The sequence below is a fragment of the Hoplias malabaricus genome, chromosome 8, assembly GCF_029633855.1.
Source record: "Hoplias malabaricus isolate fHopMal1 chromosome 8, fHopMal1.hap1, whole genome shotgun sequence".
NCBI classification, from domain to species: Eukaryota; Metazoa; Chordata; class Actinopteri; order Characiformes; family Erythrinidae; genus Hoplias; species Hoplias malabaricus.
The window spans coordinates 25,407,948-25,424,791 of record NC_089807.1 but is presented as its reverse complement, the minus strand read 5'-3'; the positions used below and the strand labels follow the sequence as shown (position 1 = coordinate 25,424,791).

General features: G+C 47.4%; 1 protein-coding gene across 1 annotated transcript; it reads right to left on the bottom strand.

Annotated features, from left to right (window-relative positions):
• Positions 1-7,009: 7,009 nt before the first annotated feature.
• On the bottom strand, positions 7,010-13,509 carry LOC136705848 (protein NYNRIN-like). Its single transcript, XM_066679644.1, has one exon. It carries the CDS (start codon positions 10,931-10,933, stop codon positions 7,952-7,954), a length of 2,982 nt encoding a protein of 993 aa, XP_066535741.1. The 5' UTR covers positions 10,934-13,509; the 3' UTR covers positions 7,010-7,951.
• Positions 13,510-16,844: the final 3,335 nt, after the last annotated feature.

The window sequence follows — 16,844 nt, the reverse complement described above, 5'->3', positions numbered from 1 at the left end:
CTTCAGAACATTTGCTTGTGACATGACAAAGTACTAATGTCTCATTCTCAAATGCCACACGGTATTTACATTTGTCTCACTTTCTGTTTGGAATCCAAAACACGTTCAATCACTGAAAACAGGAATCAAGGTTAGGGCATGGTCTAGTTTTTATCTCTGTTAAGTTACTAGTGTGAGGTGTTCATGCCTAGCTAATTCTGGCTGTGTGCTCAGTCATGCTGGCTCTTCTGCTAATTAAGTAAATGTCCATTAGCCACGTATTTGGCATGGACAGCACAACATACCTCTCTGCCATGGCTAAGGCAGTGTTGGTGTGGTAATTGGTTACAGCAAGTCAGTTTAATCTTGTGCATACAGAGCAATCGGAGGGTGAAACCCCTAGGGCTAACACTTGGGGCCTTAACACTCCCAACCCCATATTACACTTCTTCCAGTGCAAGCACACAAAGACATGCACACTTTCCCCAATTATCACATCCACATGCCCAAACTGTTGTTGTGGTTTGTGTGTGTTTAATTGATTGCATTTATAATTAAGAGTGACACCAATTTCTGATGATGGCTGGAAAACATCAACTCTAAGCAAATGAACCAGGTCTACCCTGTTCCAGTTTCATATCCTTCATTACCCTTGAAAGGTAAATGCCTAAAAATGCCCATTCAGTTGGCCACCTAATCTAGGCCACGTTGTTCTAGGAGTCAGATCTGTGTCAGAAATGTTCAGATATTGACATTCATTAGTCTGACCTCCCTGAGCTTGGCTGTTCTGTCGGCCACATATTCAGATGTGTCAGACTTTCTGTAGGTAGATTCACAAGCTCAGGGACACTGACTATGGAAGGCTCCAATTCATATCAGCATCAATGAAACAGCAACCGGTTTAGTGAAGGTGAAACTAAGTGTTGTTTTGAATTCATTAATATTAGGCAGAGGTGAACAGAACCCAATTACAACAATGACCTTCATATCAGAAATCATAACACGTTCCTTATTATTTTCAAGTGAATCATGAAACATGCAGAATCTCTTTTAGATTACTGTGCGTTTTGTATGATGTTATTAGGGGATTTGAGAGGTAGGTAAAACATAAAATTGTTTCATATTTTTACCATAAAAATGAAAGAGCTCATGAAAAATGTTTTTAACATATAAAACAGATGGCTGTAAAACAGTTTAAGCTCATTTGTAGATGCTAAAACATCTGTAAGAAAGCAGAGGACCAACTAATACTTCTGACATTTGTTGAAATAGTTGTTAAAAGACATGCTTGCCTTTTTTTTATTTCATAATCCAAGATGTTCAGTAGTAGCTGTTCAATAGGGAATCGCAAGTCTGAAAAGTAGGCTATGGTTATCCACTGTAAAACACTTTTCATTATTAAATACATCTGAAAATACAGAAATACAGCAGTTTTCTGTACTATTGCGTGAGACATTTTAGCAAAGTCAGTGCAGACTGACATTTATCTTGATACATCTGTTACTGTGTCCTCACAGCTCCATCATCCTGTCCCCAACGCACCTACATCCACAGTGTCATTTCTACTTCGTAAACAATAAACTCTGAGTCACATGTATACAGATTTTAGTCCTGAAGGTGCAGCAGTAGATATGAAACTTCTCACCTCTCTCTTTTGTTGTTGACAAAATCTAAAATATGTTAGACTAGTTTTAGTCAGTTAAATTTACAAAATACTAGGCCTAACATTTAAAAACTCATTAAAACAGACAGCGTCAAATCCAGTAGTTTCAAATCTATGAATCATTAGCCAAAAGTCAATACGAGTGACACCTGGACACTCTGCAAATCGATTTTTTGAGAGTGAATGCAACTAAATCCATTTACTCTGACAAAGTCTATGCTTGGACTTTATTTCACCAGTTCTCTATTGTACAGGGACGACTTTGAAACCATACTATGAAAATAAGCTTGAACTTGACACCAATAACACGATTTTTCATTCTTTCATTCTTTAAGACAGAAAAACAAAAGTTGACTCAGGATTTTGTCTCATTTTAAACTAAATCTCTTCAAATTCTAAATGGAGAATCTTTTTCTACCCAATAATCTTGCAGCATATTATATTTTTCCACAGTGCTAAATTCTACTCACTTTTGGCACCTGGTCCCTGTTAGCTTTTCCACTAGCACAGCTCAAACCTAAAAATGTTAAACTGATGATGTCACAAAACAACTATAACATGGACCACAGGGTTTGGAAATAGTAGCGTCAACGTTTAAGCATTGTTTACTCATATCCTTGCATGTTTTCATTTATTTTGGGCTACAGATATACACGTCAGTTCATACAGATCTGTGTAGATTTTTTAATTCTTTGTTGTGCCATCTTTAACTGGTCAATAATCCAAGGAACTATTGTACATTTTCAAAAGACAGTGTGTATTGTAGTGTGTTGATTATATAAATGCCCAGAAATTAATTTTTGCTGCTATATTTCTACATAGAAATTAAATGTTTGCTGATATATTAATATATCACATTAAATGCTGCATTCTACCGGTTTCCAAATGTACTCAATTTTGCAACTCTAGCATGTGTCACTGGAGTTGGTATAAGGCCATATCCAGGCCTCTAAATAACCTTGTTTCATTTTTTCCCTGAGTAGTTCATTGTGAACTTTGAGTGGAATTACTTGGCTTTTATATTTTTCCATAATGAACACAGTTAACAGAATCCTAATTGAAACGTAATGTTAGCCAGAAGCCACAAGAGTCATCTGGTGTCAGTTGGCAAGTCAAATAAAAACATGTCATTACCTTACTCGGATAGATTCTTAGCTTTTATGTCATCCGACTTATCTGATGCCACATCTACCCACATGACGCCTTTATGAAATGCAACCTTTTTAATTAGCCTGCAGTCTTTGACCACATTTGTATGCATATGAGCATAAGCCTGCAAAAATGCACATCTTTATTTTGTTGGTCTGGTTGCAAAAGTGGAAATCAGTTCCAGTGCATCTAAGGTCAGGTGAGTAACCCTATAATCATGGTAAGCACAGAAAAAGGCTGCAAATATATATTACTGTGAATGATTTTTGTTTTTTTCTCTCCTTCCTCCCCCTCTAGAACCTAAAGGATATGGGCTGAGACTTGTTTGTCAATTATAAAGTTATTCCATCAAAAAACCCACATATATTTTAGCTGAAGATGCCATAAAGAGTAAGTGATCTTCTGATTTCTAATAATTTATGAGGCTTTTCAGTGTAGCTTTTGTTCCTACATAGTAATGAGACTGTCCTGGTACAAGTCATGATTGACTTGCTGCTGTCTATAGAAACTGTTTTTTCTAACATCTTGGTTCTCTTAGATTTAACAGCTGCATTCGACACCGTTAATCATGATCTCCTCATTTCTAGACTGCCATCTGTTGGCATAACTGGCCTAGCCCTTCAGTAACTACAATCACAGCTTACTGACAGACATCAGTACATTATTTTGGGTTCTCATCAATCTCATATGGCCCCCGTTAATCACGGTGTATCTCTGACCTTTTCTGTTCATCATTTATATTTCTCCACTCAGACAGATCATCCGCAAACATGGTTTTAAATTCCATTGCAATGCTGATCATTATTCAAGTCTACAGTAGCACTTCTAAACCTTCAGGCTCTGCCCAGGCCTTGAGATTATGTAATGCAGATATTAACCTTTGGCTACACAATAAACATTTAAAACTTACCGCTGATAATACTGAAGATTTATTTGTTGGAACAAAATCTTCTCTTTCTCGTACACTATACTTTACTTTTGACATTGATGGGTGTTGCTATCAAGCCAGCTCATGTTGTGAAAAACCTTGGGTTTCTCCTCGACTCACCACTTACTTTTGAGCCCTATCTTAAGTCAGTCACCAAAACTGCATTTTATCTAGTGCATAACATTGCACATTTACTCCCTATGCTAGGTGAAAGTGATGCTTCAGTGTTGATAAACGCTTTTGGTGATAGATTTGGGAAGAGATATAGCGGCAGATTGTGAAACCTGGTTTCTGTTATTGCAATTGTCTAAGCACGAACAGGAACGGTCATAAGCGGCCAGTGGCATATTTCTCCAGCAAACTTGATTCTGTAGCCTAAGTGTCTATGTGCAGTAGCTGCAGCAGAAAGGGCCGTCTTGGCATCTAGAGACATAGTGAGTTACAACCCTTTAACATTGTTGGTTCCACAAGCCCAAGCTGTAGAATTGGTTGCTCTAACAGAAGCATATAAACTGGCCAAGGGTAAGACTGTGAATATTTGGAATGATACCAAATATGCATTCATTCATTCATTCAATATCTGTAACCGCTTATCCAGTTAAGGGTCTTGGTGGGTCCAGAGCCTACCTGGAATCATTGTGCGCAAGGCGAGTATACACCCTGGAGGGGGCGCCAGTCCTTCACAGGGCAACACAGACACACACACACATTCACGCACACACTCACACCTAGGGACACTTTTGAGTCGCCAATCCACCTACCAACGTGTGTTTTTGGACTGTGGGAGGAAACCGGAACACCCGGAGGAAACCCACGTGGACACGGGGAGAACACACCAACTCCTCACAGACGAACCCACAACTCCTGAAGCTGTGTGACTGCGACACTACCTGCTGCACCACCGTGCCACCCCCAAATATGCATACTCTTGTGTTTTTGATTTTTGACAATTTCTTACATCAACAGGAAAACACATTGCACATTGCACATTAGTAGTAGCATTATTAAAGGCAATCCTGTTGCCAAAAGCTGTCGCTGTGATTAAATGCCAGGCTCACACAAAAGACACTTCAGAGGTGGCACGAAGTAATGCCTTCGCAGATGCGGCTGTCAAGAAAGCAGCTCAAAATGACCCAATGTTTTCTCTCTTACAGGAAACTTGTGTTCCGGAACCCCAACCACGCACACTCTCTCACACAGAACTAACATCACAAGCCTCTGAGGCAGGGCATTCTGAGGCCACCCAAATGAACCATCTGAACATTTGCAGATGGATTTCATTGAACTCACTCAATGTGAAGTGAAAAAATATTGTCTGGTGGTAATGGACCTTTTTTCCAAATGTTTGCTGAATGTTTCTTTACCAGCAAACAAGATGCTCAGGCAGTAGCGAAAGTTTTGATTCAGCACATTATTCCACGTTGGGGCATTCCTCAATGTCTGATTAATGAGTTTTCCCTAAGGCTATGGAAGAATTAACAGCTTTCACCAGCTTTCAGTTGTATGAATTTTCTGGCATAAATAATGATTGGATGGCATGGTTTGATTCATATTTAGGCAAATGGGATGCATTGGGTTTGAAATTGGCTGTCATGGTGATCATTTTACTATTAGTAATGGCACTCATCGGATGTTGCATTATAGCCTGTTTCAGAAGTCTGATCAACAAAACTATTGAGCGTTCTGTTGTGTTCTGTATGGTAAGTGAAGAAGTGCATATAGAACTTCATCTTACAGTTCCTGATCGTATGTGTAACCCTCTGGACGAGATGCCTCTTGAAATGCCTCAGCCTCCTTGGAGTATGACTTGAACTGACGATGAGGAGTAAATCATTACACTGTCCTAAATCAGTTTTCATTTATCATTATGATTTTATATAATCAATTAATCTAATTTTAATCTGTTACTTTCATGTAATCCTTAAGTATATTGTTTTTTTAAATGCATGAGTTATAATACCAAAGCTGAAAGCTTAGCTGGTCTGTGGTTGATGTTTTCTTTTGTATTTTCTTATGTTGATTTTATGATTAAAAGTCTTAAGATATGTTTTTTTTTTATCATAAAATGGAGGATTCCCCTCCCCGGATCACCACCTTAACGTGGTGGAGGGGTTTGCGTGTCTGCGTGAGCCTAGGAGCTATGTTGTCAGGGGCAATAGCCCCTGGTAGGGTCTCCCATGGCAAATTGGTCCTAGGTGATGGGCCAGACAAAGAGTGATCCATAAAGACAAGGATGAAGAGATTAAGAACAGGGACACAGCTTCCCTTGCCCTAATTAGGCCGTACTTAAAGCCCGCGCCGGGCGGCCGTTAGTCATTCTCCCCCCCGCCGGACCACATAGGGAAACGCCGTCGACCTCAGCCTGACCCGAGCCCGGCGAAACGCCGTCGACCTCAGCCCGACCCGAGCCCGGCGGACCTCGGAGGCCCATCGGACGTCGAGACAGCGCACGACTCGGAGGTAGAGGAAGCTGCCGTCCAACCGTCAATTTCGGCTCGAAGGTCCCTTGCTCGCCAGGTTTTCACGAGCTCCGAATCCGACGAAGGTGCTACGCCTACCGCAGCCAAGGGGAAGCTGGTCCTTCCACACCGATTTAAAGAGACATTTGTCGGTAAGGCAATTTCTGACTTCGCCGCTTACCAGTTGAGAGCCAACCCCACTCTCAAGGACGTCGAGAACAATCGTCAGCGGGAAAGGCACGTAGCGAGATTCCTTTTGCACTGCGCCCCCGAAGGGTGCACATTTTCGGACATGGCTTTCGTCAACCACCGCAAGGTCGCCTCTTGGGCGAAGGAGCTGAGCCGGGTTGGCTATTCACTCACCTCGGTCAAAATTTTCCTTCACAACGCCAAGTCGTTCCTAACGCATGTGGGCGCCTTCACAGCCGATTCGGCCGGCATAACCGCCACGGAATTCGAACAGCTTAGGCTGAGTTTCCGCAAGGCCCACCGGGACCTCACTAGGAGCATTATCGGCCACAGACACCGAGTCAAACGCCTGAAACTTCGAATTATTCCCAGCGCGGATCAGTTTAGGAAATTTCTGGCCAGAGCCGAGAAAGAAATTCCAAGGCTCCTGGCCAAGGCTTCAGCGCCCCCGGTGAGGCATTCGACCCTCAGGCTACTCCAAGGATTCTTGATGGGGACCCTCGCGATAATCACCGGCCACCGGGCCGTGGTGTTCGTAAATTTGGAGATGGAAGAACTAAGCCAAGCCGACTCGACTGAGGCCGGATGTGTGGTGTACGTACTGTGGTGGAAGTTTTACCCTGAAAATATCAGACAGGCAGTTCTTGTGTCAAGTAACAAAAAGATTTTATTAAGAGTAAGAGAGAGCGTGCGTTGTTGGATGAAACCAGCGGGCACACTCACACTGAGAGAAGGTTACACACAGTTTTGTCTTTTCCTGACGATGACGTAAGGACAGTGAAACAGAGCTTGCTCAATGTTCTGTAGCCTTGTTCTCCTGTCTTATCAGCTTCAGCAACCTTGTAAGCTTGGTTCTGTAGCCTTGGTTGTGAGTACGCGATGTTCGTGTTGCAAGGTGCAACTGTCAGTTTAATCTGATGAATGTGAGCACATGCTGGTCACTTCTTCACGTCAAACGCCAAGGTACATTTTGCTCAGTATCAATCATAAATGAGTTTGTCATTACAATCCCCCCTATGATACTATCAAAATTTACCTTAAAACAGACCCACTAGACATGGCTATGAATATATGGTGTAAGCGTCCTAAGTCAGCTTGTCGCTGAATTTTACTAGGCAATCGCGTGCACTGCATTGTATATGAGTAAGCGTATTTCTACAAATTCACTATGCACATGTGAACATAAGCGAGTGTTTTATTAAACAGAAACAGGTGGTCCATCTAACAGGTCTCCCAACTCCAAGGCATCCTCGTCCGGGAGTGGCAATGTTGCGATGTAAGTCAGCTGATTCTGCTTCTGTTTTAACTGCAGTGTGTGTAGTCAGGAGCACTTGGTACGGTCCTCTCCACCTGGCGTCTTTCCAGTGTTGTCTTCTTAGATCCTTAATCAGCACCCAATCGCCTGGTTTGAAGTCGTGCACGAACTGGTCAGCTGGGCTCGGCAGGACAGCTTTTACCTGTGGATAGATATCAGACAAGATTGTGTAGAGTTTTGAGCAGTAAGCTACCAAAGTGTCGGACAGTAGGACTTGGTCCTGCAGGGGTGGTCCCACCCCAATATTGGGAGGTCTTCCAAACACTATCTCAAAAGCGCTGAGGCCTGTTTTTGGTTGAGGTCTGGTTCTCATCTGCCACAACACTAATGGTAAGCATTTGACCCAGGATAACCCTGTATCCTGGTGCATTTTGGCTAATCCATACTTTAATGTGCCATTCATTCGTTCCACCGCCCCTGCACTGGCAGGGTGGTAGCTGCAATTTTCTCATGTCTATACCTAGGTGCTTGGTCAGATCAATCAGACCTCGTTGTACGAATGGGGTGCCGTTATCGCTCGAGATGCGGGTTGGAAGACCCCACCTGGGGATTATTTCTCTCAACAACATTTTCGTAACAGCTTGTGCGTCCTGTTTACCTGTGGGAAAAGCTTCCGTCCACTTGCTGAACATACATACGCAAACCAACATGTATTTCTTTCCCTCTGCCTGAGTCAGTTCTACAAAATCAATTTGCCAGTGCTGGAATGGTTCTGTTGCGGGCGGGTGGCCCGCTGTGGAAGTTTGCGCATGTGCTGCTTTCGCAGAGTGTTGTGCGCATATCAGACACTGAGAACAAAATTTTTGGGTTAAGTTCGTGAGGCCTGGAGCGTACCACTGTTTTCTCAAAGTGTCCACTATCCCCCCTTTGAACATGTGGCTACGCCCATGTACAATCTTAATCAGGCCTCTCGCGTATGCTTTGGGTAGGCAGGGTTTGTTTGTTGGCGCATGCATCCAACCTTGTGGGGTCAGTGAACACTTGTCTTGTTTCCACCTCCTTATTTCAGCTGCCGTGGCTGAAGACTGGATATCTGCAAGAGATACGGTAAGGTTAGTCACAGGAATAGCGGAGGCTTGGATGTGGGGTTTGAGTGCTGCTGCTTTCGCAGCAAGGTCTGCCTTTGCATTACCCTTGGTGATGTAATCAGTTCCCTTTTGGTGAGCCGCACACTTAACTATAGCTAATTCTTTGGGTAGTAGGATAGACTCCAGGAGTTCGGCCACTAACTGGTGATGTTTAATGTGTGTACCATTGCTAGTCAGGAATTTACGGTGTTTCCAGATTGCAGCAAAATCTGAGGCCACGCCCCAAGCATATCTGGAATCCGTGAAAACCGTCGCTGACTTACCTTCTGCGAGTTTACATGCCTCGATTAGGGCTACCAGTTCGGCGGCTTGGGCCGAATATGTGGATGGCAAGGGTTTAGCCAATAAGACCTCTGAAACAGTCACAACCGCACATCCAACCTTATTCACGCCGTGTCGGTCTCTGGAAGCTGATCCATCTACAAACAAAACAAGATCAGGGTTAGTGAGAGGTTCGTCTTTCAGGTCTAGTCTGGGTGTGCATGTTTCAGTCAGTACTGCCACACAGTCATGTGGTTCCCCGTCCTCGGCCGTAGGGAGCAGGGTTGCTGGATTTAGGGAGGTGCAGCATTTTACTGTGATGTTTGGCATGTCTAGCAATGTAGTGTGATACCTCAGCCATCGCTGCGCCGACAAGTGTGAGACCTTCTGGTCCTGCAATATTCTGTGAACTGCATGTGGTACTAGGAGTGTAAGTGGAGAGTAAGCAACAATGTCCCGTGATGCTAAGACTGCTTTTTCCGCAGCTGCCACTGCTCGGAGGCAAGCTGGCAGTCCCTGTGCAACTGCATCCAATTTTGCAGAAAAATAGGCAACTGGGCGTTTGTGTGGTCCGTGCTGTTGGCACAGGACAGAAGTCATATAGCACTCTTTTTCATCCACCATCTGGTGGTAGGGTTTGTCTGGGTCGGGGACTCCTAGAACTGGAAAAGTTTGCAGTGTTTGTTTAAGGTTAGTGAATGCCTTTTCTGCCTCTGAAGTCCAGACCAGTCTGGAAGAGCTAGTTCCCTTAGTGGGTATTAAGTTTCGCAAGGGGCCCTCAGCCTGAGCATAAGATGGTATAAACGCTCTACAGTAAGATGTAGTTCCTAAAAATGAAAGCATTTGTTTTTTGGTTTGCGGTTTAGGTATGGCTGCAATCGCTGCCGCTCGTTCTGCTGACAGTGTATGGGTGGTACCTGTCAGGATGTGGCCCAGAAAAGTCACTTCTTGTTTACAATATTGCAGTTTTTTAAGAGACGCTTTGTGCCCCTCCTTAGCCAAGTGCAGCAGGAGGTCATGAGATGCTACAACACAAAGTTCTCTCGTGGGGGCAGCTATAAGCAGGTCATCCACGTACTGTAGGAGGGAAACGCCCTCTGGAAGAACTAAACCATCTAAGCTTTGTTTCAACGCTCCGTTGTAAATGGTAGGGGATTCACAATATCCCTGACATAGCCTGGTGAAGGTGTAGGGTTTACCCTCAAATTGGAAAGCAAACCAGAATTGGCTATCAGGATGCACTGGAACGCTAAAAAAAGCATTTGCTAAGTCCACAACTGTGTACCACTGTGTGTCAGGCGGGATGGATGATAAGATGGTGTGTGGGTTGGGTACCTCTGGGGCTCTAGCGTGAACTGCAGCATTTACAGCCTGCAAATCTTGAACAAAACGCCAGTTATCTCCCCCTGGTTTCTTAACTGGGAAGATAGGTGTTCTGACTGGGGAAGATGGGCATGGGATAATTACTCCTGCCTCTTTTAGTGCCTCGAGTACTGGCCTAATACCTTCCAGTGCCTCCTTCCGTAAGGGGTACTGGTTCTGTTTGGGTCTGTATGTGCTCTTTGGGGTTATCACAACAGGTTCACAATTCCTAATGAGGCCCACATCATTTTTACCTTTTGCCCAGAGGGTATCTGGGATATCTGCTAGGTCTGTTGGCAAAACTACCTCTGTTACCATGGGCAGTGTATCATTTGCTGCCAATGTGACCACTCTGTGCGCATGGAACAGGTAAGGTGTGACTATTTTATATATATTTGTGCAACGGCTGTGCATGATGGGCAGTGGTCCATCCACAGGACGCCAGTCTATAACCTTCAACACTACTGTGTTTAACCATGTACCCACGTTCTTCCATTCCTCATGAGGAGCCTTTCCCAGCGACACATGAGGAATTTCCATGCCCGCTCTTCAACTCCCATTCATATACATACAGAGGCTCTCCCAATCCGTACCTCACGCCCTGAAAATCAGGGTGTTCTTCTGCAAAGCACACCGACAATCCCATCGGGGTACTTTCCAGCTTACACTTTAGTTTACACATGAGATCTCTGGCTAGTAAGTTTACTGGGCAACACATGGAAATCAGGAAACTGTGCTGAAAATTTCTATCTCCCAATCTACATTGGAGCGGGCCAGAGACTGGCTCTTTGGTCATTCTCCCTCCAGCTCCAATGGTCGTTATTGATTTGTTTGTGAGTGGCACATTTATTTCATTCCCTTTAATAACTGAGTGAGCTGCCCCACTATCTACTAAAAATTTCAATGGCTTGTTTTTTACAATGAGGGTTACCATAGGCAAATCTAAAGCATTCTTAGTCAATTGCGTTTGATAAAGTAAATAAGGTGATTGTACTTCCCTGTCTGATGCATCGGTGTGTTCCCTGGTGTTCCCGTTCCCCTCCTCCGCCCGTCATTCCTCCTCGCCATCCGCTGGTGTCCAGCTGGTTGGGTATTTTGGATTCTTTGGTGGTTGTGGGCAATCGCGCGCTAAATGTCCTGGCTTATCGCAGTTGTAGCATCGATTGTGTCGCTCCATGTCAGGTCCTCCAGGCGCGTCGCGTTTTTTCTTTTTTTTGATCTCTTCCTCTGCCTCTCCCACGTCCTCTACGTGTGGTCTGGGCTTGGAACTGCTGCACCATGGTTAACATGGCTTGTTCTTGGACGTCCGCCTTTTTCTTGTTCCTCTTGTTTTCTTGCTCGCGGAGTAGTGTTTCGTGGTGTCTGGCATGCTCCTCAATGATCGTCAGGAGCTGCTTTGAGTAACCCACGCAAGTGGTCTTTACGCCTGCGAGAATCTGAGGCTTCAGACCCAGCAGGAGGCTTTGGACCAGGTAAGACTCCCATGTGGAGCGGTCCGTGGTTCCGATCGCCAATGTCACTGGTTTATCTAATCCACAGCTTTCAGTGTGGCCATGGTGAGCCGAGCAACGTAGTCTGACACTGTTTCGTCGTCCTTCTGGACACACGAGGCGATGCGGGAGGAATTGACATTCCTGTATCCGTGCTTGAATCCGCGGACGCGTAGGGAGGCGGCTGCTTCGTCTGGTTGTCAGCAGTGGTGCGCTCCATCAGTGCTCTGGCTTCCGAATACAACCCCTCTGGTCGGTCAGGTGCTTGGACAGGGGGTGTCGGGGCTGGTGCTGGGGCTGGCGTCGGTGCTGGGGCTGGTGTTGGTGCTGGGGCTGGCGCTGGGTTCTGGTCGGGAAGTCGCGGTGGGGCAGAGTCGAGGTCAGGGTCCACCTTCCTGGATACACACTGAGGCAATTGATTAGTAGGGACATCATTACGTACATTTCGAGTGCGGTCTTTCTCCCGCTTCTCTGCTTCCTCTTCCCAAAAGGTTAGTGTGGTTAGCATTCCCTCTCTATGTTCCTCACAGTATTTCTTATCACTCTTTAAGTTTCCCGTTGGGCCTGTTTTTATTCTACTTCTTAACGTACTCAGTAATTTAATACTCATTGAACCATGAGGGGGAAACCCGAAAACCTGCGTCCAGTAGGGCATATACTTGGTCACATCATTGCCGTAATGTTTTCTCATATCGTGGCACAAAGCTGATGTCCAGTCCCCCTCCCTCTAAATATACTTACTCTGGTGGCCACCCATTTTGTTCTCTTGACACAGTTCTACTAGCCTGTTTATTGGTCCCTTCCACGGCTCCCACAACCAAGAGAAAATCACAAGGAGGTCCGGACCTGCTTACTGTTTTCCACTCCCTCTTAGAGCGGATGAACTATTCTACCGTCGTAAAATAGCGAGATTCTCTGATCTAACTCAGTATGATTGCCATTTTCCTTCCCCTTCTACAGGGGGCTTTAGCAGAGCATACACTTTTGTTAGATATTCTCTAATCTGTCTTGTGACTTCTCCGTGAGAACAGCGTAGGGTCACTCACCACTTCTAGTTCTTCAGATGACGCACGCGCTCAGTGGTCGGCGGTCGGGTCTCTCCACAGGGTCTTCCCTTGGTTTTGCAAGGTCCCGTAGTGGTTCACCTGCTCCAGGCGAAGAGTGTCCTCAGAGCCTCTCCCTCCGCTCACTGAGGCGACGTGGTCATCCTGTTCGTGACGCCAAGTTTGTGGTGGAAGTTTTACCCTGAAAATATCAGACAGGCAGTTCTTGTGTCAAGTAACAAAAAGATTTTATTAAGAGTAAGAGAGAGCGTGCGTTGTTGGATGAAACCAGCGGGCACACTCACACTGAGAGAAGGTTACACACAGTTTTGTCTTTTCCTGACGATGACGTAAGGACAGTGAAACAGAGCTTGCTCAATGTTCTGTAGCCTTGTTCTCCTGTCTTATCAGCTTCAGCAACCTTGTAAGCTTGGTTCTGTAGCCTTGGTTGTGAGTACGCGATGTTCGTGTTGCAAGGTGCAACTGTCAGTTTAATCTGATGAATGTGAGCACATGCTGGTCACTTCTTCACGTCAAACGCCAAGGTACATTTTGCTCAGTATCAATCATAAATGAGTTTGTCATTACAGTACGCTCGCACAAAACTAGTGGCAGCTTCGGTGACGCCCCCATTGCTCTCTCTGCTAAGGAGTTGCACTGGCTCCGGCGTCTGACCCAGGCTTACCCCGCTAAGCCTCGGTTCGTGTTCGAATCCCGGGGCCGGCAAATACGGTGCCCGAATGTTCTGTTACGAGCCGCGTGGGGCAAGGCACACTTGGAGGGACGGATCGGGTTCAACCTAATTCGCACCGCTGTAGCAAACCAGGTGAGGTAAGTACATTTTCAGCCGAATCCGGAGCTCGATCCCTGGGCTAAATTTCTGTTCCCCTCCCTTTGACCCACAGGTTTCTTCCTTAAACCGAGACGAGAGGGGGAACATTTCTATGGCGATGTGTCATGACGAAGCCACGGAGCAGCGCTTTTACAGAGACCAATTGACCGCTCGTCAGTTGCTGGAAGCCCGCAGACACCGGCTTTCAGTCCTTAATGAATAAATTTTGTGGGTATAAACAATGATGTTTGTGGTCAATTTAAACCCGGGGCTCTGGTCCCCTAACCCGGCCTCATTCCCACGATCGTCCCGCTCCTAACCTCGGGGGATAACACCCCCCACCTCATCACATACCCTCGCCCAGGCCCTGGTCCCCTAACCCGGCCTCATTCCCACGATCGTCCCGCTCCTAACCTCGGGGGATAACACCCCCCACCTCATCACATACCCTCGCCCAGGCCCTGGTCCCCTAACCCGGCCTCATTCCCACCGTCGCCCCGCTCCTAAACCCCGGAGCTTACCATCGGTAACGGTCACTACCTCTGGGGCCTAATTCACCCGAACGCTCTGGTCCCCTAACCCGGCCTCTCATTCACACAGCCACCGATACTTACCTCCGGGAATAAGCCTGCGACCTACGCACATCTCCCATGCCCGGGTTCTGGTCCCCTAAACCGGCCTGGAATTCACACAGCCACCGATACTTACCTCCGGGAATAAGCCTGCGACCTACGCACATCTCCCATGCCCGGGTTCTGGTCCCCTAAACCGGCCTAGAATTCACACAGCCACCGATACTTACCTCCGGGAATAAGCCTGCGACCTACGCACATCTCCCATGCCCGGGTTCTGGTCCCCTAAACCGGCCTAGAATTCACTAATGGCCCCCTACCTCCGGAGGCTTCCCCCCGGTCTCTACCTCTGGGAATAAGCCTCCCACCTCATCCCATACACTCACCCAAGCCCTGGTCCCCTAAATCGGCCTCATTACCACGATCGTCCCGCTCCTAAACCCCGGAGATAATACCCCCACTTACCCAACACCCATGCCCGAGCAATGGGCACCCAACTCGGCCTCAATCACACCATCGCCCCGCTACCTAACCTCCGGGGATAATACCCCCACTTACCCATGCCCGGCACCTACCACCCCAACCCCGCATCACCCCACACACCGCACCGCTCCTAACATCCGGGGCTAACACCTCCAGGAACCTAGCGCACCTCACGAACCTATCCGGCCCACACTTAAGCACTCCTCCTCAGACTAAACCATCCAGCCCGCACCGCTGGAACGAGCGCCCACTGGAAGACCTGAGCCTCAAAACCGCGTGCATTACGGTTCTCTATCATCCCGAGCTCGGAGCACTTTTCTCGTCCATGGGACCTCCAGGGGAGGCCCCTCTTAGCTCCGTCAATATTCCGCCGTCTCATTCCGCCCACTGCGATACCTGGGGGTTTTAACCGCGGCGTTCACGGTTCTCTATCACCCCGGGCTCGGAGCACTTTTCTCGTCCATGGGACCTCCAAGGGAGGCCCTCATGCCACCGTCAAACTTCCTTTAAGTCTAATTCGCCCACTACGAGACCTGAGAAACCTCCACACACTACTAAGGGAACTACATACCTTCCGTGGCCCACTCTGGCCGGTGTAAATTTTCGCCCACTACGAAACCTGTTACCACTTACTGCCGAAAGAAAATTAAATAAATAAATAGGGGATTTACTCATTTACCCAACGCCCACCCCTCGGCTCCCTAAACCGGGGGATTGACGTCCGGAGGCATTCGCCCCCTCCAGTCCCAGCCTTCCATCAGATCCGATGGTAGCGAAGACAAGGGGTGCCCCACAGTGCTGGTTTGAGGCAGCCCAGACCCTAGCCACATCCCCATCTCAGCGCCCCCATATACAGCCCTCTCAATCAGCCGTGCCAGTTAGTTACGTCCGCCCAGGGGACACTCGCCCGTTTGCTGAGCATGGGTCTTTAAACCCTCCACAGCGCACGGTATAAGGTTAACAGTGCCGACTTTCAGCTTTCAAAGACGGGTATAAAATTTACAGATTTCCCCGACCGATAGCCGACACACTCCCCGCACCGGCCCAGTGCCGCTGGCATGGGTTGGAAACTTTGACCCTTCGCAGCTGCATGGGATATGGTTCACGGGAAATGAACTGTACCAGACACAACCGTCGTTTCGGCAAAGCCACAGAGAGATGAGGCGTACACTAAGGCACGCGGATGGAGTTTGGCAGAGGCCCGAAAGCCACCTCGCACTCACACTGTGGGTTCAGTACGTAATGAATACTTGGAAATGGATTGACTCTCGCCCGGACGGTGCAGGCTAGGGGCCGGTTCCTTCCCTCAATAGGATCCCGACCCTAAGGCACCACCGACACGGACCATTTTTACGGACCCAAACTGTGGTGGAAAATAGACAGACGGATCGGCTAAGTCTCCCTCGGAACGATTCTGGGACAAGCGGACCCCCCCTCTTACGGGGGGGTCCCCGAGCCATAGAGGCTGGAGCACGTGGCGGGGAGGATCGTTCTAAAAGCCGGTATATTTTGGATTAGAAGCCTGCCCCTGGTGCTCCGGGTATGCCGCATTTCGAACGGGCGTAAAGGACGTCCGTTTAAGGGAAGAGAATGGAAGAGAAATCCTGGCCCCCTCAAAGCGCAAGGAGGTCGGCATAGGTTTTACGATTCAGGTTTTTACAATTTAAGAAGACGGAGGGGGTCGGGGCCCGTAGACCGAGCGCCTCTTCCCCTGCGAACTTCCAGCCGCGGTCCGTTTAAAAAGACCGATCCGTGACACCTCTAATGCGCTCTTTGCCTCCGGCCGTTTCCAGCGCAGGGGCCCGGTGGTGCGCTCCCAAGTCCCCACGGAGGGGAAAATCTGGGAGATCCCACATTAGACCAAGCAGAACGCCGGTCTTCGCCTCGGGGGTTTGTATGCCCCTTTCGACTCGCGCACGGGCAAGAGTTAGGTTAGGAACGGGGACAACTGAAGGCGGGCGGCCCGTCACACCCACCCCGCAAGTGGGCAGGTGGTCGGTGGCCTGTGGACCCCGCTGCTCGGATTCGTTT

Bases quoted from the DNA above. Each gene is read 5' to 3' on its own strand.
- LOC136705848 (XM_066679644.1), bottom strand. From the start codon at position 10,933: ATGGAAATTCCTCATGTGTCGCTGGGAAAGGCTCCTCATGAGGAATGG.